Source organism: Carex rostrata, chromosome 17, assembly GCF_964058835.1.
Source record: "Carex rostrata chromosome 17, lpCarRost1.2, whole genome shotgun sequence".
Taxonomy (NCBI): domain Eukaryota; kingdom Viridiplantae; phylum Streptophyta; class Magnoliopsida; order Poales; family Cyperaceae; genus Carex; species Carex rostrata.
The window spans coordinates 5,663,267-5,686,384 of NC_135934.1; the positions used below are offsets into that span (position 1 = coordinate 5,663,267).

At 37.4% G+C, this 23,118-nt stretch overlaps 2 protein-coding genes and 1 long non-coding RNA gene across 3 annotated transcripts; 2 read left to right on the top strand and 1 right to left on the bottom strand.

Annotated features, from left to right (window-relative positions):
- Nucleotides 1-980: 980 nt before the first annotated feature.
- On the top strand, nucleotides 981-3,571 carry LOC144568058 (WRKY transcription factor 6-like). Its single transcript, XM_078318290.1, has 6 exons — nucleotides 981-1,358; nucleotides 1,474-1,563; nucleotides 1,692-1,841; nucleotides 1,953-2,270; nucleotides 2,391-2,504; nucleotides 2,635-3,571. Exons 1-6 carry the CDS (start codon nucleotides 1,101-1,103, stop codon nucleotides 3,262-3,264), a joined length of 1,560 nt encoding a protein of 519 aa, XP_078174416.1. The 5' UTR covers nucleotides 981-1,100; the 3' UTR covers nucleotides 3,265-3,571.
- LOC144568059 (Protein kinase superfamily protein) lies at nucleotides 3,318-6,543 on the bottom strand. The gene is made up of 5 exons (XM_078318291.1): nucleotides 6,269-6,543; nucleotides 5,836-6,174; nucleotides 5,097-5,351; nucleotides 4,781-4,914; nucleotides 3,318-4,658 (listed from the first exon to the last, which is right to left on the bottom strand). Exons 1-5 carry the CDS (start codon nucleotides 6,399-6,401, stop codon nucleotides 4,464-4,466), a joined length of 1,056 nt encoding a protein of 351 aa, XP_078174417.1. The 5' UTR covers nucleotides 6,402-6,543; the 3' UTR covers nucleotides 3,318-4,463.
- Nucleotides 4,591-5,015, top strand: LOC144568060 (uncharacterized). Its single transcript, XR_013515589.1, has 2 exons — nucleotides 4,591-4,697; nucleotides 4,815-5,015. It is a non-coding gene; the product is annotated as an uncharacterized LOC144568060 (long non-coding RNA).
- Nucleotides 6,544-23,118: the final 16,575 nt, after the last annotated feature.

A 23,118-nucleotide genomic window follows, 5' to 3' on the forward strand; every position in this document is an offset into this window, starting at 1 on the left:
ACTAGTACAATTAGAGATATGCCATAGAATGTTTGATTTCAATCAATTTGTCGACTTTGACTCTCTCTATTTCTCTCTCCTCTCTGTGTGTGCAAGTTTCCATCCTTCGTTTCGGACTTCAACTGGGGAGAGGTGCAATTAAATTAGGAAAAGGAGAGAATAGGAAGATTTATTTTCCAGAGCCGAGACTTTGACAACAGGTGATACACTAACAGCAAGGTCGTCGGTTTATTCAGAGCATTTAATACTACTATTCTAAGTTCCTAGTAATTTTCCTTTTTCCACAAGTCATCCTAACCATTCATTATCTTTTGCTCTATATTTTGTGCACAAATTAATTTAGATATTTTTTTGCACGAACTTATATATATACTTCTTCAATTTCATTAACATAATATATAATCATATTAAATTTAATCAACACTTTTCACAAAATTAATTTACAATTCTACATATTTTCTATATTTTTAGTACTTCAATTCTCTGTGTTGCTTGCAAAATTCTTTTACAAGCATGACACTCTTCAACAACTTTTCTTAGTATTTTTTTCTCGTCTAGTTATTAAGTTCTAACCGTGTGTACCGGGCCGGATAGAAATATTTCTACAAGAAAAATCTTCATTTGAAGCCGGCTAGGGTTAACTTCAAATATCCTATAATTCTATGCAATTAATTATTTCTGAAATAATAGTTATCTTTATTTCCTGTAAGTGAATAAAAATATATTTTATATGCAGTGTTTCAGGAGCAAAGTATATAACATGTATATATTTTTTAAGTTGTATTTTGAAAAATTAAAAGGTTATGATGTCATAATTGCACGATTACAATTGCAGATGATATTTTAAAATTGAGTCGCCCGGACCAGACTCAACCAGACCCAAACCTCGGTCTCACACCTTTCCTAGTCGTCCAGTTGTCCGTATGACGCATCATCTTATGTCATCTCCAGTTCCTCTCGTCTCCTCCAAGTCCTTATATTCACCTCCCATCATCACCAGTGAAAAGACTTCAAACCTCTTTCTCTCTCTCTCTTTCTTTCTTTCTTTCTTTCTCCCTCTCTCGCGCGCTCGCTCTAGTTTCTCTTTCTGAGATTGTTACATGGAAAAGGGGATCGGCGGGGGAGGCATCGGATTTCTGAGCAGTGGAGCTCCGTTTTTCCAGTCAAGAGACTTCCTCTCAACTCTCAAGCTTAGAACTGGGCCTAGCGCCGCCATGGAATCCTCCTCAGTCGAGGTCGATTTCTTCTCCGACGAGAAGAAGAAGAAGAGGAGCCGCCTCGAGCGGGTAGACCCTGAATTGGATCTCAAGGTCTCAGCCTCACGTCTAGGCATCAAGAAGGAAGATCTCACCATTAATGTTAGTAAATATTATTACTGTTCTATTATAATTTCGCTGCTTTCTTATTCATTTTACAATTTTTATGTTATTGTTTCTGATCGGAAATGGTATATCCTGTTGCATCTGGTTACAGCTTATGACGACTGGCAATACTGGAAGCGACCAGTCAACGGTAGATGACGTGGCATCTGCCAGCGAGGAGGATGTCAAAGGAAGAAACGAGGTAATTGCTCAATTTGCAATCCTATCCATTTTTTTTTTTTTTTTTTTTTGTGAGCTTCCATTTCCAGCTTTGATCCAATTTTTGCTCATTGGAATATTGATTTTCTAATTTCCTATCTCTACTCTCAGTTGGCAGCGATGCAAGCTGAGCTTGGCAGGATGAATGAAGAGAATCAGCGCTTGAGAGGGATGCTAAATCAAGTCACCTCCAACTACAACGCTCTGCACATGCATCTCATCTCTCTCATGCAACAAAAAAACACCAGAAATGTCCCCCAGGTATAACATACCTCTTATAGTAAAGTACATATAAAAACAGAAAATATATTCAAATTTTCAAATATAATATTTTACTATACTTATATATAATGATATATTGAATTATTTTAGGATGGGGATGAGAAAATGGAAGAAAAATCGGAAGTACAAGGGGGTGCAGTTGTGCCAAGGCAGTTCCTGGATCTGGGTCGGGCTGTAGCTGATGTGCCTGAGGAGCCGTCGAACTCATCAACTGAGGAAGCAAGCCCGTCACGTACTGTATCAAAGGAGATCACTCCGTTCGATCATGACAAGGGTAACCGGGTCGACAGTCCAGACCCATCTTCAGCCCAGCCCGACTCTGGCCCTGCAAAGAGCGGTGAGCAAACCCAAGATGCCACCATGAGGAAAGCTCGTGTCTCTGTTCGTGCCCGCTCCGAAGCACCAATTGTAAGATACACTTTCAAATAGTTATATATCGTATGTAGTATCTTTGCTTCAATTATTATATCATTATATCTGATTATATATGATTATGATTTCTAATAACTATTATTTGGTTCATTATAGATTGCTGATGGATGCCAATGGAGGAAATATGGACAGAAAATGGCAAAGGGAAACCCTTGTCCCCGTGCCTACTACCGTTGCACCATGGCCAGCGGCTGCCCAGTTCGCAAACAGGTAATAATCAATAACTGACAAATCAAAGTTATCCAACATAAATTAACAAATATTTCTACTATATACTCCATGCCAAATTGCCAATTATTCAGTAGCTAATTATTGATATATGTTTGATGTGTATATATAGGTGCAAAGGTGTGCTGAAGACAGGTCAATATTGATAACAACATACGAAGGGACCCACAACCACCCGTTACCGCCGGCTGCCATGGCAATGGCCTCGACAACCTCAGCTGCTGCCTCGATGCTCCTCTCAGGCTCCATGTCAAGTCCTGAAGGCATGATGAACACAAATTTCCTTGCACGAACAATCCTCCCTTGCTCCTCAAACATGGCTACAATTTCGGCATCGGCACCTTTCCCGACAGTTACATTGGATCTGACACAGAACCCAAATCCTATCCAGTTCCAACGGCCACCAACCCAATTCCAGGTACCCGTCGTGCCTCAAGCACAGATGTTTGGCCAACCTATGATGTACAACCAATCAAAATTCTCCGGGCTTCAGATGTCGTCAGAGGCGGATGCATCAGTTGTGCAGTTTCCACATGGGAAGCCACCATTGCCTGTGCCGGGAGCAGGAACCCTAGCTGACACAGTTAGTGCTGCGGCAGCAGCAATCACAGCAGATCCAAACTTCACTGTAGCACTTGCAGCCGCTATCTCTTCTATCATTGGTGGAGGCTCAAATCAACCGAATCGAAGTAGCGCTGATCATAATAACAACAGCAGCAATGACAACAGACAATCCCAATAGATCATAGAAAATACATATACTTCTCTTATTTAGTTTCTTCATTTTCTTTCTTGTTTTTGTCGGTTTATTATAGCCGCCTATTGTTAAATTACTTTGTTTTTTTTTTTTTCTATTTGAGGGGAGACACATGGTACACACGTATATATGTTTATTTGGATAGTTTCTGTTAATTACTTTAGCATAAAGACGAGACTGCTGTGTTGTATAAGGCGAAAATTAGAATAATTCTTTGAGAGTTTCTTTTTTGTTCCCTTGTTGATAATTTAAGCAGAGAATAAAGACAAAAACATGACTTGTTCATAGCAAATTAAATGACATATATATATATATATATATATATATGTGTGTGTGTGTATGTATATATATATATATATTTTCCTTTTCTGTAATTATCTTCTCTTCTTTTCTTTGGTGTTATTCTTTGATTGTGAGTAACAACGCGTAGATTTCTGGGATTACAGGTCTTGTTTCTTCTTCTTCTCTGAGTCAAGGATATGAAAAGGCCATGCACGAGAACAACGTGGTAACTGGTTTGACACGGAAATGGAAAAGGCGACGAGTAGCTAGACTAGATCGACAGCCTATTGATTGGACCCTTGGATCAGGTGGGACCCATTGTATAGAGAAAGAAATGATGTTACGTGACAAGTTGTAATTTGACTATGTCCTTTTCTTCCTATAGACTACGACCTATAGACGACTCGTGGCTCAATTGGTGCCCTTGGTTTAGAGGAGAACTCTCTTGACCCAACTTTTTCTTAAATATCTTAACCACTAAGTTACACTTGTACATATGATATATATCAAAACATTGATTACATGTTAGATAATATAATAATGACATAACTTTCTCCATGGAAATAAGGGGTGGAGAGAGGAGAGGGATTTGTTTGAAAACGAGGAAATTAAATTATGTTGATCGAGGCAACGCCAGTTAGGGTTTTCTCAGGAGTTAATGCACATAATAAAATTAATAGTCTATGACTGTAAGATATACTGTAACCATAAATATTTTATTAAAATATTACTTCAGAAGATCTAATAAATTGCCACAGAAGACATTTTGTAGTCTATGGAAATATCTAGCTATAAGATATGTATTTGTAGATCATTAATTAACATATATATACTGTATACTTCACATATAAAAAATAAGATCTAAAGAATTTGCTTCCATATATGTTATGTATCAACTGTTTTTATACATGTTTATGTATCTGCTTCACTTGCTCTAGCATCCTCAGAACCTCAGCCATGGGTGGCCGTTTCGATGGTTCCGCATCTAGACATTTCTCTGCAATCTGAAATACCTTTCTTATTTCTGGAATTGAGGATGATACAAGAGCACTGTCAACTGTTTCTTCTTCTCGCTGCTCTTTCACCGTCTCTTTTACCTGTAAACACACATTGGTTGTGCATCTTCAAAATGCCATGTACATTATTTTTTTACTAATATATATATAGTTAAACGATAAATTTTCAGTATCAATGCAGAAATGAGCGTATCAGCATTTACCCAGGTAACAATATTTGTGCCATTCTCAATGAAGGATTCGTCAGTTGGTCTTTTTCCCGTCAGTAGTTCGAGCAAAACCACACCGAAGCTGTAAATATCTCCTTTTGTTGTAGCTCTTCCAGTGTCAAAATATTCTGTTAAAACATCCACATCCACTTTTTGAAAAAGTGTTGTAGCTAAATTATATCTATTGAATATCCTTACAATATTTTATTATAAAATATGAACACATGATGTTCGTTTCTGGCTTTGGATTCGATATCCATTTCGATTTAATTATTGTATGATCTGTCAGTAAGTAGACTAGATCACATACCTGGAGCGAGATATCCAAAGGTTCCAGCAACAACAGTCGAAACATGACTCTTATTTGGTTGCATTAACGTAGCGAGCCCGAAATCTGAAATCCTAGCTTCCATGTTATGATCTAAGAGGATGTTACTTGATTTTATATCCCTGTGTAATATATGTGGGACACAATCATGATGAAGATACGCTATGCCTCGTGCCGTGCCTACTGCTATTCTGAGCCTTGTTGACCATTCAAGTGATGTCTTTTTATCTGATTCTCCTGCATGTATGCGCATTTTAGTAGAAATAAATGACAGAGAAATAAAAGCATTTTACTCGGTGACTTTTGAAATCTATTCAAAAGCAACAAGCCAACAACTGGGAATCATTGTACTGTAACTTTACATATTTCTCTATCTTAATTTTAATGTGCAAGTATATGATTTTTATAGATTTTTTGCTAATTAATCTTTCGCTCTGCTTTAATGGATTTACAATTTGATAAATTTTCTCTGTTATTAAATGTGAGGTAGTTAAATCATGAGTTTACCGAATGTTCAATTCAAATGAGGGCTTCCCAAAGCACAACAAACCCTAGTTCTACACTTAAAAACCCCTGTTCTGTGCCGAGCCTGGCTTAATTAGGCCCATTTACGGCCCAAATGTAATAAATCGAATCCAATTTTGGGTTCTGAGACCCAATTCCAGCATATGTGATTTCTAACGGCAACTTTACAAGAATCATATCAATGTAAAGAATTTACCATGAAGGAAGCAATCCAAGCTTCCATTGTGCATAAGCTCATAAATCAAGAGGTTGAATTGGGGTGCAATGTAGTATCCATGGAGGTGTACAATGTTTTGATGCTTTATATCCCCCATTGCCACGAGTTCTCTTTCAAATCCACGATCTATTTCCGTGCTTCCCTTGTTCAGTTTCTTCACAGCAAACACAGTTGAATCGTCTATCCTCAGTCGGTAAACCGTACCATGCCCTCCCAACCCGATAATGTCTTTGTTCGACAACCTCATCGTCATTTGCATTAAAGATTTGGCATTGAGTGACTGTGTTATTGTTGATCTGTAAATAACCATCTTACCTCCTGTTAAACAAGGCAACTATAAGATTTCAATGATTAAACAATCTTCTTGCATAAATAATAAATAAAAGGAAATGAAGACAAAATATGAAATTACCTGACAAGCTATTTTCTATAATTCTGCGCTTTTGAGCCCATTTTCTGTAGAGCAAATAAGATACAACAATTTTGGAGAGTACAAACATAGTAACGCAAATAGTGATGTAAAAAGCTACAAGAGGTCTTGCCATTAATATTTTTTTCCTGAAATTGCATAAGCAGAAGCACACATCAGTAAATAGAAGCTCAAAGCTTTAGAAAATGAACTTGCTCTTTTATTGACACCAGATATTAAAAGCCTAACATGTAGAAATGAAAAGAAATAGAGACTGGTGATGATCAGTTAGGCCACTGTTTTCAAGAAAGAATAGAGGTAGTAGAGAAGGTGAAGAACAACAATTACCAAAAATGGCAAGAATTTGATTGTGTTAAATATTGAGACTTTAGAGGGGATGAAGATATATGTGGCAAGGATAGGTGGAATTTCAGGTGATGTAGCAAGCTATTGCCACATTTGCATTAATGAGCAGTAAGTTGTACAAAAAAGTGCAAACTCAACCAATGAGGCTTGTTGAATCATGTGAAAAGCAACACTAATATGCCTGCCTTTTCCTTGCCAGCTGGCACACCCCTTCACATGTTGAGGTAAATCAACACTTGAATTTGAATCCAAACCGTCCGTTACAAATTAACACGAATCTTGAATCTGCTTTTTTTTTTCAATTAAAACTACTTCGTGAATCCTAATCAAACCTGTTTTCTGACTCTGCCTGACCCACTTTTGAGCAAACTTAAAAATTTAAGTTATTTTGGAGGATCCAAACCCCTCATGTACATGTTGGGCTAAATCACACTAAAGCCTACAAATATTTTAAGATCCTATTAAAATATTTATAATACAGTATATATAAAACACTGCACACCATATACACATTATCCAGTTGCATATGAGAATTTCTATACATATACTTGTATTTCTTTTTTCTTGTTTTCCGATTCATTGCAATTTGCATATTTTTATATTTATATTCGCACAATCAGATCCAAATCACTCTCACATTGTCCTCCAAATCGGAATTATTAATGCACAATAATCAACCCCGATTATTGAATTAAGTTAATATCACTACTAAGTTTATAATGATAAATGACCAAAATACCATTAAATACAAATTTTAAAAAAATCATAGAGATATAAATATACGGTACATGTATAACTAGATTTTACGTTGCATTGTATAAAATAAATTTTATTCTTTCATAAAATATTGTTTTTGAAAAATAATTTTAATTTTGGCATAATTTATTGTATTCTAATGTAAAAAAAAAATAAAAAACTGAATGAAGTTTTTAAATTAATGAAATAATTACTTGATCAACAAATACTGAATTGCAGGGTATCCTCGTCATTTATCAATCAAAAGTTAACAGTTATAATTGAGTTTAACGAATGGGTCTAATTATCAAACACCAAAAGTTTAAAAAGTTAATTGCCAAAGTTAAAGTAAAAAAAGAAAAAGAAAAAGGTGATTTATCATAATTGAAAAGTTCGGAACGATGTGATGGCATGGCATTACCCAAAAAATAATTCAGTGCGTTAAATATATTATACTAGGAAAAGGTAGTGTTTAGATGGGCCATTAACAATGTTTCACGAAGCCTATTTTGGGCCCAATTACTCTTTGAGATAACATTGTTTGATGATATTAGACGGGTACACTGGGCTGAGTCTCTAAGGATTGCCATTGTATGTCTTTACGGAGCCCATATTATTTTATTTCTTGATTCAATGTGTAAGAGATTTGCAAGTTGACAGTGAAAGATTTGGAATTCAGAAATAAAATCAGGTAGTTCATAAAGCAAATTAGATATAAAAAATACTGATATTTATAGAAAATAAATAAATAATTCCTAATTTTCATAAACATTACAATATAAACTTTCTTAATTTCTTTTACTTGTAAAATACGCCAATTTTAAAAGTAATTCAAAACGATGTTTGCTAAAAATATGAACGTAATGCAAATATTGTTCAAAATCCAGTGACTTTGATTCAAAGAGATACACTTTTTTTCAAATAAAGATAAAATTTAAGCCTTCTAATTTTTAATATTCATAAAAAATTATCTAGCTGGGTTTTAAACATGTGACCTCTTGAGATAAGTGGTGTCAGTGGCCTCTTGTATAGATTAATACTACCACTAATGATGTTGATGTTAATATATTAGTGGTGGTCCAAGTCACCCGACGGAGCGAGTCGGTAATTCTTCTCATAGTCGTCGTGTCACTTCTCTTTTCTTTTCTTTTCTTTTTAAGAAAAAGTTGGTTTTCAAATTTTAAATTGATAAACAGAGGCATGGAAATGACATATGTACTTTAAGCCATTCAGAAATATATTTGCATGGATCAAGAGAAAATAAAAGACCAAAAAAAAAAATTAATCATCTCCTTTGAGATACAATCCTATTTTATCTAATACTTCCATTTTTTTTCCTTTTTTCTTTTACACAAATCTCCATTTTTTGGACCATTAATTGGAATCACCTCCTAGTATCAAGTAGCTAGGTACAGTTATTATCAGGATGTGGTGCGTGCCATAATGCCATTGCTATTTAGTCTACTTGATCAGGCAATGAAAACGATTGTAGACTTAATGTCACCACTCAAAGTGCCTCAAAATCATACTTCACTTCCACTGTTTCAGAAATTGACAGTCTATCTGAGTCGGTCCGTTGTAGTCTTGTAGATATACCATTCAACGAATATAGGCCTTTATATATATTCCATTTAACTGATACGGTCCGTTACCTCAGTTGGTCCGTTAATACAATCTATACATGTTTGAAGTATTATACACATCTGTTTGCTACCTATTTTGGCCCAATTATAAGAAGTATAATTTAGTCGATAATTTTTTTTTGTCCATTATTTTTTAACTTCAATGAATATGAATAAAATTAATAGTTAACGAATAAAAATCATATAAAATATTATTTTAATGGATATATATATATATATATATATATATATATATATATATATATATATATATATATATATATATATATATGAGATGGGCTACGGTGAGTTGCGAAGTAAAGCGACTATTTTACTTCACGCTCATATTTTGCGATTTTTAAGTTCAAAACGTCGATCCGAACCGTTCATCTTGTTATCCATATTGAAATGTGCTTGAAGACCAAATTTTATATTTTTTCGAATTTTTTTACTATTTATTAAGCAATTTTGAAAGTCGCTGATCTGATGGTCCAGAAAATTTTACTGTTTTTTACTGTTCACAGCAAAACAGCAATTTTCAAAAATGCTTAATAAATAGTAAAAAAATTCAAAAAAATGTAAAATTTGGTCTCCAAGCACATGTCAATATAGATTAAACATCTAACGGTTCGGATCGGTCGTTTGGTCTTTCAAAATAAAAATACGGCGTGAAGTAGAAACACATTTTACTTCGCAACTCACCGTAGCCCACCTCTATATATATATATATATATAGAGAGAGAGAGAGTTAGGCTGGGTGTTATGGATAGCATAGTGGCATCTATGCTACGGCTCAATATTCGAGTTTTCAAAATCTAAACGGTCGATCCGAACCGTTCATCTTATTCTCCATATTAATATCTGCTTGGAGACCAAATTTTACATTTTTCTGAATTTTTTTACTATTTATTAAGTATTTTACAAAATTGTTGATCCAATGGCTGCACAAAACAGTAAAACCGTTGGATTAGCGATTTTCAAAGTGGCTTAATAAATAGTAAAAAAATTCATAAAATTATAAAATTTGGTCTCCAAGCAGATATTAATATGGAGAATAAGATGAACGGTTCGGATCGACCGTTTGGATTTTGAAAACTCGAATATTGAGCCGTAGCATAGAGGCCACTATGCTATCCATACCACCCCAGCCTAACTCATATATATATATATATATATATATATATATATATATATATATATATATATATACATAGGCTGTGGCTAAATTGCTGCTGGCAGCAGTTCTGCCCAGGTGCTGCCGGGGCTTTTTTTAGCCGTGTGATGTCCAAACAACAAATCCAAACCGTTAGATGTTTAATCTATATTATAATCTACTTGGAGACCAAATTTTACATTTTTTGGAATTTTTTTACTATTTATTAAGCTGGTTTGAAATCCGCTGATTTCAATGCTGCAGAAAATTACTGAAATCAGCGGTTTTCAAACCAGCTTAATAAATAGTAAAAAAATTCCAAAAAATGTAAAATTTGGTCTCCAAGTAGATTATAATATAGATTAAACATCTAACGGTTTGGATTTGTTGTTTGGACATCACACGGCTAAATATAGCCCCGGCAGCACCTCTGCCGAAATGCTGCCAGCAGCAATTTAGACAGACCCTATAGACATATATATGTATGTATATATATATATTACATATATATGTATGTATATATATATATGTATATATATATATATACATACATATATATGGAGATAGGCTAACGTCAAAACGATTGTTCCTGACTCATGGAGCAATCAACTTTTTAGCCATTCGATTTTCTTTAAAAACCGCGCAGATCAGAAGATCAGATCCGAAAAAATTCGCCCAAATTTGTAACACGGTCCATCCAGTAACTGGACCACTCCAGTCACGTATACCCTCCCAAACCCTCTGAGCTCTCTCCCTCCTCTCTCTCACGAACGCCCTCTCTCAGCCGAACCTAAATCGCGCCCTAGGCGATTTCTCTCCGACCGCTCCTCTTCTCTCTCGGCGCGCACCGCTGCACCACCAGTGAAACCCTAAATCCGCCTCCTCCCGCTCCTCTTCTCTGTCTCACGCGTTTTCTTCCCCAACGGAAGGCCTTACTCCACTCGCTCCTAACCCTAAATCGCTACACCAGCCACCTCGCGTCCTATCTCCACTTCTCCAGATCTCCTCCGAATATTTGTAAAGGTACCCTTTTTTTTGTAAGATTGTTGTTTTTTTCTAAGTTTCAATTCTTTTGATACCAGAGACTTTCTTATTCGATATCTTGATTGAATTGCATAATACCTTTGATTATGTCTCCTGATTCATACTGTTGAAAATCGTACATTAATATGTTAATCAATAGACATGAGACAAGCAATTGATGCAATTTGTATTTTTAGAAATGGACAATGCTTGTGCAGGAGACATGATGAAGGTTAATTTTTTCCAATCAAATTTTTAATGATAGGGCTTGCTAGACCGATCCATCCCTTGATGTTGTGCTTTACCTGAGGATTTTTTTTTTCCTTTTTGCAATAATTTGTTCTTGTATGTGGTTAACTTAATTGTCCAGTTTCAATTAAATTTTGATGCTTTAGACTCCTGATATACCACAGGTAGGCTGCAGTGTGAATTCATATCTTTCATTTTAGTTCTCAAACCATCTAAACTCACTACCGGTATGAACTGACAAATGGACTGGTTCTATTAATTGTGGTATCAGAATCTTTCTCTGAGCTGTTACAATTTGTTGATTTTTTTTTTATCTTTCTCTCTCTTGTATATCTAAATATAATCCTGGTATGCTGCAGTGTGAACAGCTATAGAATTGGCCTTAATTAACCTTTAATTAGTTCATAGTACTCAGTCTTGGAATATCTACTTTAGTTGTGTGCTTTTTATATTCATTTATTCTATGGTAATTTTGCTGTTATTCCCTTTGCTCTTATGGTTTGGTGGTTGTTTGATTTGTAAGACCACTTTTGTCTCTAGTTGCTCAACCTAATATTAGTGTTGAACTTTAATTTTTCTAATATTTTATACTAAATTGCAGAGATACTTCTCGTTTAGAAAGGAAAAGGAAGAAGAGCCACCGAGCGTGTCAGAGCTATTGCAAGCTGCTTTGAATGCTGCAAGAGGGAAAAAATGAAGCAGAGGGGGAGGCAACGACATCCGCATCATATTCATTTACAGATATAATTACAGATACGATGATTTTAAACTTATGTAAAAGAAGAAAAAATGAATGTGATGTTTTTTAAATAGCATGTAACTTTAGCTATGTAATTGTAATTGCTTATGATGTTAGGTTGTGTGTAATTGGTTATGATTTTAGGCTGTGACTTTAGCTAGGCTATGTGTAACTTGAGAGGCTATGTGTTACTTTAGCTAGGCTATGTATAATTTACAAAGTTCAATTAAGGCTATTATGTTGTAAATTCGATCTTATTTTTCTTCTTTTCCTGTTCAATTAAGGCTATTATGACACTTTTATTTAAATATGTGCTTATGATTGTTTGTTTGCAACATTAAAATATGCTTGAGTTCTCTAATTTGCACTATGCTTGATCTGCTTATTTTACTATACCACAATTTCCTTGTATTTCCTTTTATTTATTTAAATAATGGCCTGATTTGCACTAAGATGAATTGTAAATTTCTTTGATATATGCTCATTTATTTTTTAAGTTTTATTTTAGTGGTTTTACTAGTTTGAGCATGAATTTGTAATTTTGTGATTTCACATGTAACAGTATACCAATGATGTACTGTACTAGTGTTGAACAATGATGTACCAGTGTACCACTGATGTACCAGTCATGTACCAGTGTTGAACAATTAAGAAAAATAAGCAAAACCCCAAACAAGTCATGAATTTCATTTGCAATTCTGAGAGATAAATCAACCACTTCTCATACATTCTGAGAGATAAACCAACCACATCTCATACTTCTCATACAATTCTGAGTGATAAATCAACAAAATCCTACTTTAACTATTACATGAAAGCATAACAACATAAACATGCAAGAACAACACATAGCAACTACTACACAAGATCATAATACCAGTCAAAACCAAAATACAGGTATTAGTTCCATAAAAACCACAAAATGCATATAGGTCTCTACATATTTCTTCTTAAGCAGATACTCTAATTCATCTTCAAACCCCTCTTGGCGCTGTCCACTTATTAGAGGAAGGACCTTTGCCTCCAGATCTTCCACCTCTGAATGCCCCTGTATATTCATTAATTTGAATCGGAATAGTTAATACATCATTAGATAAAATTAATGACAATTTTAATTTAAATCAACAAAAAAGTTAGCTAAAAATTATGGTCTAATCAGCAACATGAAAAGAAGGAAAATTCAACATCAGTAAAAAGTTAACACTAGTCTAATATTACATTCAGGTAGTCAAGCATCCCAATTAAAGCGACTGTAGTAAACTCTCAGAATTGAACACTAGTATAATATTACCCATTGTTCAAGTCGTCAAGCATCCCAATTTCGAATTCTTTTAACCCTAGTTTCAGTAAACTATATAATTGCTATAAACTTTAAGAAAATTAGAGAGAACAAGAGAAAGGAGAGAGAGCTTACCAACTTCACAAGAATCTAAAGGAAGTCGTGACCATAGTTTCAGCCGAGAGAAGAGGACCAAGATGAGCTTCGCCGAGAGAGAGAGGAGAGAGAAGCGGTTGTCACCGGAGAAGTTGGCACCGAGAGAGAGTAGCATTTGTCGCTGGAGAACTTGGCGCCGAGAGAGGAGAGGAGCGGCGGAGACATCGCCTGGTTCCGATCAGAACTTGTGGCTGCTACACGTGAGAGAGAGAGGGAGAGAGAGAGATGGGGTCGCTAGTTTGGGGGTTTAATGAAATGGACCGTCCAGTTACTGGATAGCGCTGAAACCTTTCTCCAGCGACAAATTTTGAATCAGATCAATCTAATCTACACATTTATTAAAGCAGATCGGACGGTTTAAAACTTGATTGTTCCAAGGTCCAGGAACAATCGTTTTGATATTAGCCTATCTCCATATATATGTATATATATATATATATATATATATGTATATATATATATATAGGATTTGGCTAATATGCTATGGGTAGCTAAGAGGACTCCCGTGCTACGGCTCAATATTCGACTTTTCAAAATCCTAACGGTCGATCCGAACCGTTCATCTTGTTCTCCATATTAATATGTGTTTGGAGACCAAATTTTACATTTTTTGGAAATTTTTTACTATTTTTTTAGATTGATTGAATATCGTTGTTTTTTATGGTCCAGATTTGTCTGAAAAACAGCGATTTTTAATAAATCTAAAAAAATAGTAAAAAATTTCCAAAAAATGTAAAATTTGGTCTCCAAGCACATATTAATATGGAGAACAAGATGAACGGTTCGGATCGACCGTTAGGATTTTGAAAAGTCGAATATTGAGCCGTAGCACGGGAGGCCTCTTAGCTACCCATAGCACCGTAGCCAAGTCCTATATATATATATATAGGAATATGCTAGCATGCTATGTGTTCGCTTACAAAAGTATGCTACAAAGTTTCAGGTACAGCTAGCTGTACTAGTTTAAACCTTGAATCTACTCTCGTCTAAAATTGCAAGTGCACAACCCTATCCGTATAGTATATTAAGGTATCGATCCTCAGGGACGGAATAATTTGACTCTAAATTCTTGCTAATCTGAGTTAGGTACTAGAAGTGTGAAAAGTTGGGTTTGGTTTGTTTATATTTCCTAATTTCGAGCGACAATTCAATTAACAGTAAATGAAAGCAATTAAAGGTTTTGGTTTTGAACAATGATAAAAGGCGTTCCCAGGGTCTCAGGTTTCATCCCAAACTTTGTCTTCTCTGGACCTATCATGCGACTCGCATCATCTCTGATGCGGGTCGATTGGCCCTCGAGCTGAGCTGACATGTGTTCGTATCTAAGTTGATTTCTTGTGCGAGGCTTCAACCTGTAGCTCTCACCTACTGGTATCTAACCTAAATTGATTGTCTAGTTTGCTAGAAGTATCCACAACCTTTCGATAATGGAAAGTTCACCTCTCGGCTACTATTGATCATAAATCTACTTCAAATACTAAATCTCAATTGCAAGAAACATCAAGGCCAAATTACTAGAAGAGATGCTATAGACATCTAACAGTAGACAATCAAGAATCAATCAAGCAATCAAAATTAAGCAATCAATGAATACTCAAACAAAGAATCACACAAGTTCAAACTTAGATCAAAACAACATGCAACTCAAAGACAAAGTTTAGAGACTACATCCTAACCCTAGGAACTAAAGATCTACTCAAACATGATAAAAGAGAGCATAAAAGAGGGGAGAAGAGAAGAGATCATGATGAAGCTCGAAGATCCAAGGTGGATTGGAGAGGATCTTGCAATCTCCTCTTCTTCTCCAAGCGATCTCCAATCTCTCTCTTCTTTCTTGATCAACACTCCAATTCTTGAGGTTTTGAATCTTCAAATTCGGAACTCCCTCCCTGGTAGCAGGGGTGGTCTATTTATAGACATTTCAAAACGCGTGCTTCAATTCTGGGCCTTAATTGGGCCTTTGCTGTCTGCTCTGGAAGCTCGCGATGCGACCCTCATCAGGTCTGATGCCACCTGCATCGACTCTGATGAGGGTCACGTCAGATGTGATGAGGGTCGCGTCAGATGTGATGAGGGTCGCGTGTCTCAGAATTCAGTAACTTCCCTGATTTCGCCCGTTTTCTGCAAAATAAGAATGAAATCGCAGCAGTACCACATTCTATGGATATTCAATGTAAAATACGCGATTTGGTGGTTTAAAACGCAGATTTTGGTACAAGAATTGGTCGGAACAATAGATCAAATATGGAGATATCACTATGCATAGCATAGAGCCCCTCCATGCAACGCCTTGGATTTCGACTTTTCAAAATCCTAACGGTTGATCCGAACCGTTCATCTTGTTCTCCATATTAATATGTGTTTGGAGACCAAATTTTACATTTTTTGGAATTTTTTTACTATTTCTTTAAACGCCGCACTACCTGCCACCCGTGGGTGGTTGCCATCGCAGCTGATCTCTCTCTCTCTACTCTCTCTTCTCCTTTTTTTTCTCTCTCTCTCCCTCCCTCCTCTCTCTCTCTCTCTATATATATATATATATATATATAGAGTAAGGCTACGCTACTTCGCGAATTAAACGGATTGTTTTAATTCGCGCTCATATCTCTAGTTTTGAAGTCCAAATAGCCAATTCAAACCATTAGATCTTTAATCTATATTAAAATGTGCTTGGAGACCAAATTTTACATTTTTGAAATTTTTTTACTATTTATTAAGATGGTTTGAAAATCGTTGTTTTAATTAAAATTCTGCACCATTAAAAAATAGCGATTTTCAAACCATCTTAATAAATAGTAAAAAAATTTGAAAAAATGTAAAATTTGGTCGCCAAGCATATTTTAATATAGATTAAACATCTAACGGGTTGGATCTGCTATTTAGACTTTGAAACTAGAGATATGAGCACGAATTAAAACATTCCGTTTAATTCGCGAAGTAGCGTAGCATTACTCTATATATATAGGCTGTGGCTAAATTGCTGCCGGCAGCAGTTCTGCCCAGGTGCTGCCGGGGCTATTTTTAGCCGTGTGATGTCCAAACAATAAATCCAAACCGTTAGATGTTTAATCTATATTATAATCTACTTGGAGACCAAATTTTACATTTTTTAGAATTTTTTTACTATTTATTAAGATGGTGCACCCCGACGGACCAAGAGATTGAGAGAGTTCGTCCATACACACCCTACTCAAACACCCGCTCATACGCCCAAATAGTGAGTGGAGGAAGCACGGCCTCATGGTCATCTGGTGGCACCCCCTACACACCAACACCAACCTCCAGGCCACCGTCTAGACAGTCTTCGCACTCATCACCACGATCACCCACCGGGGTGCAATATTTTGTCTTTCCCCACAGCCCCACTCTATTGCGCTTCCCACCCTCCCCCACCTTCTTCGAATGGAGAGGGAGATGCTTCAAATGTCTACGTAATGGCCACACGGCGGCGGCTTGCAGAAATGCAAAGAAATGCGGCAAATGCTACAATGAGGGCCATATCGCCTCTAAATGTATCTCAGGAAGATTGAATCCTCAGGCAAGACCTTTCACCCCTGGGAGTAGTAATGTCATACTGGCCCAAGGGGAGCCTGGTTTTGATGAAATACTAACCGGTTCTCAACTACCACCGACCCCAACTATGCCCGAAGACCGCCCAGAAAGAATTCACGTCTTTATTGACCGAGACGAGGAATACTTTCAAGAGCTTGAAAACCTGAGTAAGGCGGTGGTGATGTACACGCATGATTACCCTCTACTAGTTCAGCTTGACCAGGTAGTCAAGATCGCCGTTGACACAGGTCTGGTAAGGGAAGCAAAGCTCAGAATTTCTGAGCTGACAAGAGGCCGTTACCTCATCCACTTGCCCGAGGGCCTAAAGGTGGAAACTTTCATCGCAGCAACAGACCCTAACCTGTGGGACAACGGAATGACCTTTCAACAGTGGTCGCCACACGATGATGCAACAGCAATAGTCATACCAAGGTTTAAGATCCTCCTTGACCTAGTGGGGCACCCCATACTATTATGGCGTGAAAAACAGATCATCAATGCAGTTTCAAAATTTGGCACCTACTTAGGCACAGTAAAACCGGAAATTGCAGCAGATAAAAAAGCATGGAAGGTGGCAGTTGCAACAGATGATCTAAGTCGTGTTTCAAAATTGTGTTGACGGCCGGAGGAATGGAATTCACGGTACCACTCAAAGTGGTGGTGTGGGAAAAAGGTGCAGTTTACACAGCAGGAGATATCCCACCGCATTCACCAAGGCACCCCAGGCCTGTACCGGTGATACCATCGCAGGAGACGGAAGAAGAAGTCTTCATGAACATGAAAAACCAGGGTCCTACTTTCCAAGAAGAACCATTGATCATTTCTAGAAGGGCACTAAGAGAGATGTGTGTGGGCATACCTAAGGAAGCACTAACTCATGTTCTATTGCAAGCACTGACGGGGCCAAAGGTAATTGAAGATGATGGTATAATTTTCAATGAGCTGATGACGGCATTGCAAAGCAGACCGTCCATAGTGGCAAACAGAGATGGGACAAGTACATCGCTAGACATGTATGACACACCGGAGCTCAACGCAGCCGTGGCATGTGATGAAGGAGGAAACTCTAACCCTAATCCTGAAGAAGAACCGGACTATAGCAACCAGTTTGCTGGGGCGGGTCAGTCAATAGGGAAAAATGACTCACCTGATGAATATTCGAAAGAAGAACCACAAGGGATCCCACTGCCAAAACCTACCCACAGTACAACAAGCGTGCCTTCTCAAGGCGCAGAAAGCATGTCAGAAGATGGTACACAAAGGCCACAAGGGATCCAAACGGTCATCGGTGGTGTTCCAATCCAAAACCAAAGCCAACAGCCACAAAATAAAGCGCCACTTCCAATCCAAACCACTACAGGAGATCAGAACCTCGTACAACCTACTCCGGAAGTCGTGCACGAAACACAGCTAGCATCACAGATAGGACAAGATGTTAACGATTTCTTCTTGCGCCAGACTGTAGACCCAAAAGGTGAGTTTCCACATATCCCTATGCAACTAACCAGTGATAGATAGGTTACGGACCAAAGTAAGCCCACCAAAAATAAAAGGAAGAAAGCAGATAGATCAAGAAGGGAAGTGGGCCCTTCTGACAAAGAGGCGCAGGCCAGCCTTGGCCTAAATGGTAATTACATTATCACAGTCAAACGGACCCATTCAGAAGATCTGGCTACAGCATGCGGCCTACAAATAGAAGAGGTAGAACGGGCTATAACAGAGGACAACCGAGAGAGGGCTCAACTCGTCCCCCAAATAGAACAGCCTGACCCAATGGAAACCACCATGGAAGAACGGGGCCATGCAACCCCGATAGCAGCAGATCCGAATCGATGGGAGGACTCACCAATGCTAGACGGACCTGATGCAGAAGGCCGATACTATGCACAATTCAGCCCAGACTCAGCAGACGACATGGAGTTCGGGCCAGAGGAGGCTCTATGAAGCGCCAGTGCATTTGGGTGCTTAGAAAGAAAGAAGTTTTTATTGTTTATTTAATGAATACAATGAAAAAAAATTAATGTTCTTTGTTGGAACGCAAGAGGTTTGAGTAATCCAGAGAAATCAGCTGTAGTTCGGAATCAAATTAAGGATTCCAGGTGTGATGTAATTTGTATCCAAGAGACAAAGTGGAATGGAGATGAATTAACTTATGTTTCTTGTGTTTTGCCATCTTTTTTTGAGAGAAATTGTGTTATTTTGAGTGCAAGAGAATTGTCAGGAGGATGCATTATATCTTGGAAGAGATCCTATAGATTACAAAATTCATGGGCAACTGAGCACACGTGCACAGCTCAATTACTTCAGATTAGCACGGGCAGGTCAATAGTCGTAATCACGGTGTACGGCCCGTCCGAAGAAGCAGAATCACAAAAAGTGTAGTTTTTTAATGAAATAAGGTACACAACATCACTGGTGAGGTTCCCGTGGATGCTAGCCGGAGATTTTAACGTGGTTAGATGGCTGGTGGATAGATCGGGAGCCATGAGGGGTTTCAACTGCATGTCTAAATTCAATGAATTAATATCAGAACTACAGCTCATAGATGTGCCGTTAAGAAACAAGAAGTACACATGGACAGATAAACAGCCAGTTCTGATACACTCCAAGTTAGATCGATTCTTCGTAACAGCTGATCTCCCTCTAATATTCCCTATCATAGCATTACAAGCGCTTCCAATGACGGTTTCCGACCACGTGCCGTTACTATTGTCATGCAAGCAGAGACAGCCGATCAAACCATTTCCCAAAATGGAGCTATGTTGGTTTAAGTATGATATTCTTAAAAATAAGGTACAAAAACAATGGGATGATGGCTCAGAGAATAGCTTGGAAAGTTTCATGGTGAGAACCACCTTGCTGCAACAAAAAAATGAAACAATGGCATAAACAGAACTTCTCAGATGCGCAATTGAAACTAGACTATTGCAAAACAAAAATTCTTTCCCTGGACTGTCTGGAAGAAGAGAGACCGTTACAAAAGCATGAATTTCAGCATAGAATCAAAATGAGAGAGAGAGCATATGAATTAGCTATTTTAATTGAGACCCGATGAAAACAACGGGCGAGGTGCAATTGACTAAAAGATGGGGACCTTAACACACATTTTTTTCATGCTTTCGCATCGGCAAGAACTAGGAAAAACGCAATACTTTCCTTATCTCATGAGGGTCGGATAGTTACAGATCAGCAAAGCATAGTAAATGCTTTCCATGAATCACTCAAAAATCTGTTGGGTAACTCAAAGGAAACAATAAAGTTTGACCCTGCAGAAGTATATCAAGAACAGATGGATTTATCACACCTTTAGGAGATGTTTCAAGAGAATGAGGTTGCCTTTGTGGTTCAAAAATTAGCAAACAACAAGACATCGGGACCGAATGGGATCCCAAATGAATTTGTCAAACGGTTTTGGAATGAAGTAAAAGGGGATGTAATGGCAACGGTAAACAAGTTCTACAGCAAGACGCTTGATTTAAGAGATGTAAACAGAGCAGATATAATCATGATTCCGAAAAGGGAAAACTCAACAACGGTGGGGGACTTTCGACCAATAAGTGTGGTCAACCTGATTCCAAAAATTCTATCAAAAATACTAGCAAACCGATTGGCACCGGAGCTACCAAAGCTGATTTCACCTTTCCAAACGGCATTTGTAAGAGGGAGACATATTGGAGAAAATTGCATATCAACAAGGGAAACCCTTCAATACATAACAGCAACAAAGAGGCAAGCGGTTTTCGTTAAAATTGATTTTTCGAAGGCATTTGACTCAATCCAATGGGAATTCCTTATGAACGTAATGAAGGCAAGAGGGTTCCCGGAAAAGTGGATCGGGTGGATTAAAAAGAGCTTACAAACATCGACATCCAGTGTGATCATCAATGGTACTCGAGGTGAAGCCTTTCGGCATAGGAAGGGGTTGAGGCAGGGGGACCCGTTGTCCCTAATGATGTTCCTCATAGCCACAGATGTATTACAGCAGATGGTTAATAGAATAAACGACATACTCACATCTCCTATAGCACCCAAGATACAGGAGTCAATCATGGCATTTCAGTATGCGGACGACTCTGCTTTTATCATAAGTGCAGATGAGGTAACCATAATTACATTCAAACTGATGCTCAGGTTATTCACCAAGATATCTGGACTGGAAATCAATTACCACAAAAGTTCTTTCGTGCCAATTAATATGTCAGAGACAGAGGCAGCAAAAACAGGTGCCTTACTTGGCTGTGTGCGCATAGTGTTGGGGTTTCACGGTGCTGTAACCAAAACCCGTTTAGGCTTAAGTTGCGGAATGACCGTAGAACAAAAATTTCTACGGCCAACTTAAGCTCAGGATTAAACGGGGTATGTCAGAAAACTTTCCAAGGCGATCCACCTTCAGTATTCCTTGGGCATCAAAACCCAATTTAATCCTTTTACAGATCTACTCCATGATTGATTTCTAAAACTTTAATCTACTTACCAATTAAATAGATTAATATAGCATATTTATACCTTGTTTCCAAATCACAGTTGGAATGCAGACCGAGTGAGTAGAGCCTCACCAGGGAAGGAATCGACTCGGAGTATCACACGTGTGATACCTCTATCGGTTATCCACCAGGACTAACCGGAGAACGGTTTATTTCTTCTGCCAGAAATACCGTAAACCGCGGAATTATGCAAAAACACTATTCACGAGGAAAAAGATGAAAACCCGTAAACACGAATTTTCGGTTGCTCAGTTTCATCAATATGCAAAACTGACATACCGCGAAATTCGGTAAAACACTATTCATCGATCCCATAAATATACTTCACAACAACTCGCAAGATTATACGTCAACTACGTATAACTTTCTTTTCTCAACCGAAACACTATTTAGGAGAGAAACCGAGAAAGAGAGAAAATACCGATCTGTTTCGACACGAAACGGTACGAATGAATTAGTATTTTATTCTCTCCATGCACCCCTCTATTTATAGCCTCTAAAATGGTGTGAAAAGACCAAAATACCCCTATGACAAGGCATGCCACCTAGGGGGGTGAGGTGTCATGTGGATAAGATTGATGACGTGTCATCTGGATAGGATCGATGACATGTCATGCGGATAAGGACGAATATGAAAAGACCCGAATGCCCTCGGCCCGAACACAAATAATGTTCGTATAATTATTCTGAACAATTATATATATTTTTCTTGCGGTTGTTGTTTCGGTAATTTATACGTGTCCTGCACATTTACAAATTAACCGGTTAACTTTTATACAACGTGTCACACACGTTTATAAATTAACCAATGTTTTTGCTTGTTATTTTTACATAACATTTATAATTTAATTATAACACGTATAATTAATTATAACCATCTTACTATTGATCATAACCAATTTATAATCAATCACAATAAGATTCTCCGATTAACTCCTATATGGTGTGACCCAATAGGATCTGTGTTATGTTGGTAAATAGAGTTAAAACTGTTTTAACTTCTATAATCATGAGCGGCATCTGGCAACACATCATGACCATCCAATTACACAGATGATGCTGTACTGTACAATATCACGATCCAGTAAACACTTTACTTGTGTCTGTTCTTCTGTCTCATAGCTATCAAATTAGTTTCAAGGTAGATGTGTGTCTTCCTTGCTAACTGAATCTTTTCTTGATCTTGAGCAGATTATCAAATATAATTACTCTTGTAATTATACCGCTAGCAGATAATCTTACTCTATCAAGGGGCCCAGTGATGTCATAGCTCGTATAGAGATACGAGGGACAAATAGTATTCTTGGTAAACTATCACTTCCTCAGCTAAGCTATACATATGGAAAAGCTACCGTTATGACTGCTTTTTACGGACAGCGATGGATAACAATCACACATACATATTTCTCAATGGGAACGATAAATACCTCATACTGTAGAACTTGACACTGAATGAAAACATAAATGACACGAACACAATTCTATTTAATGTTTC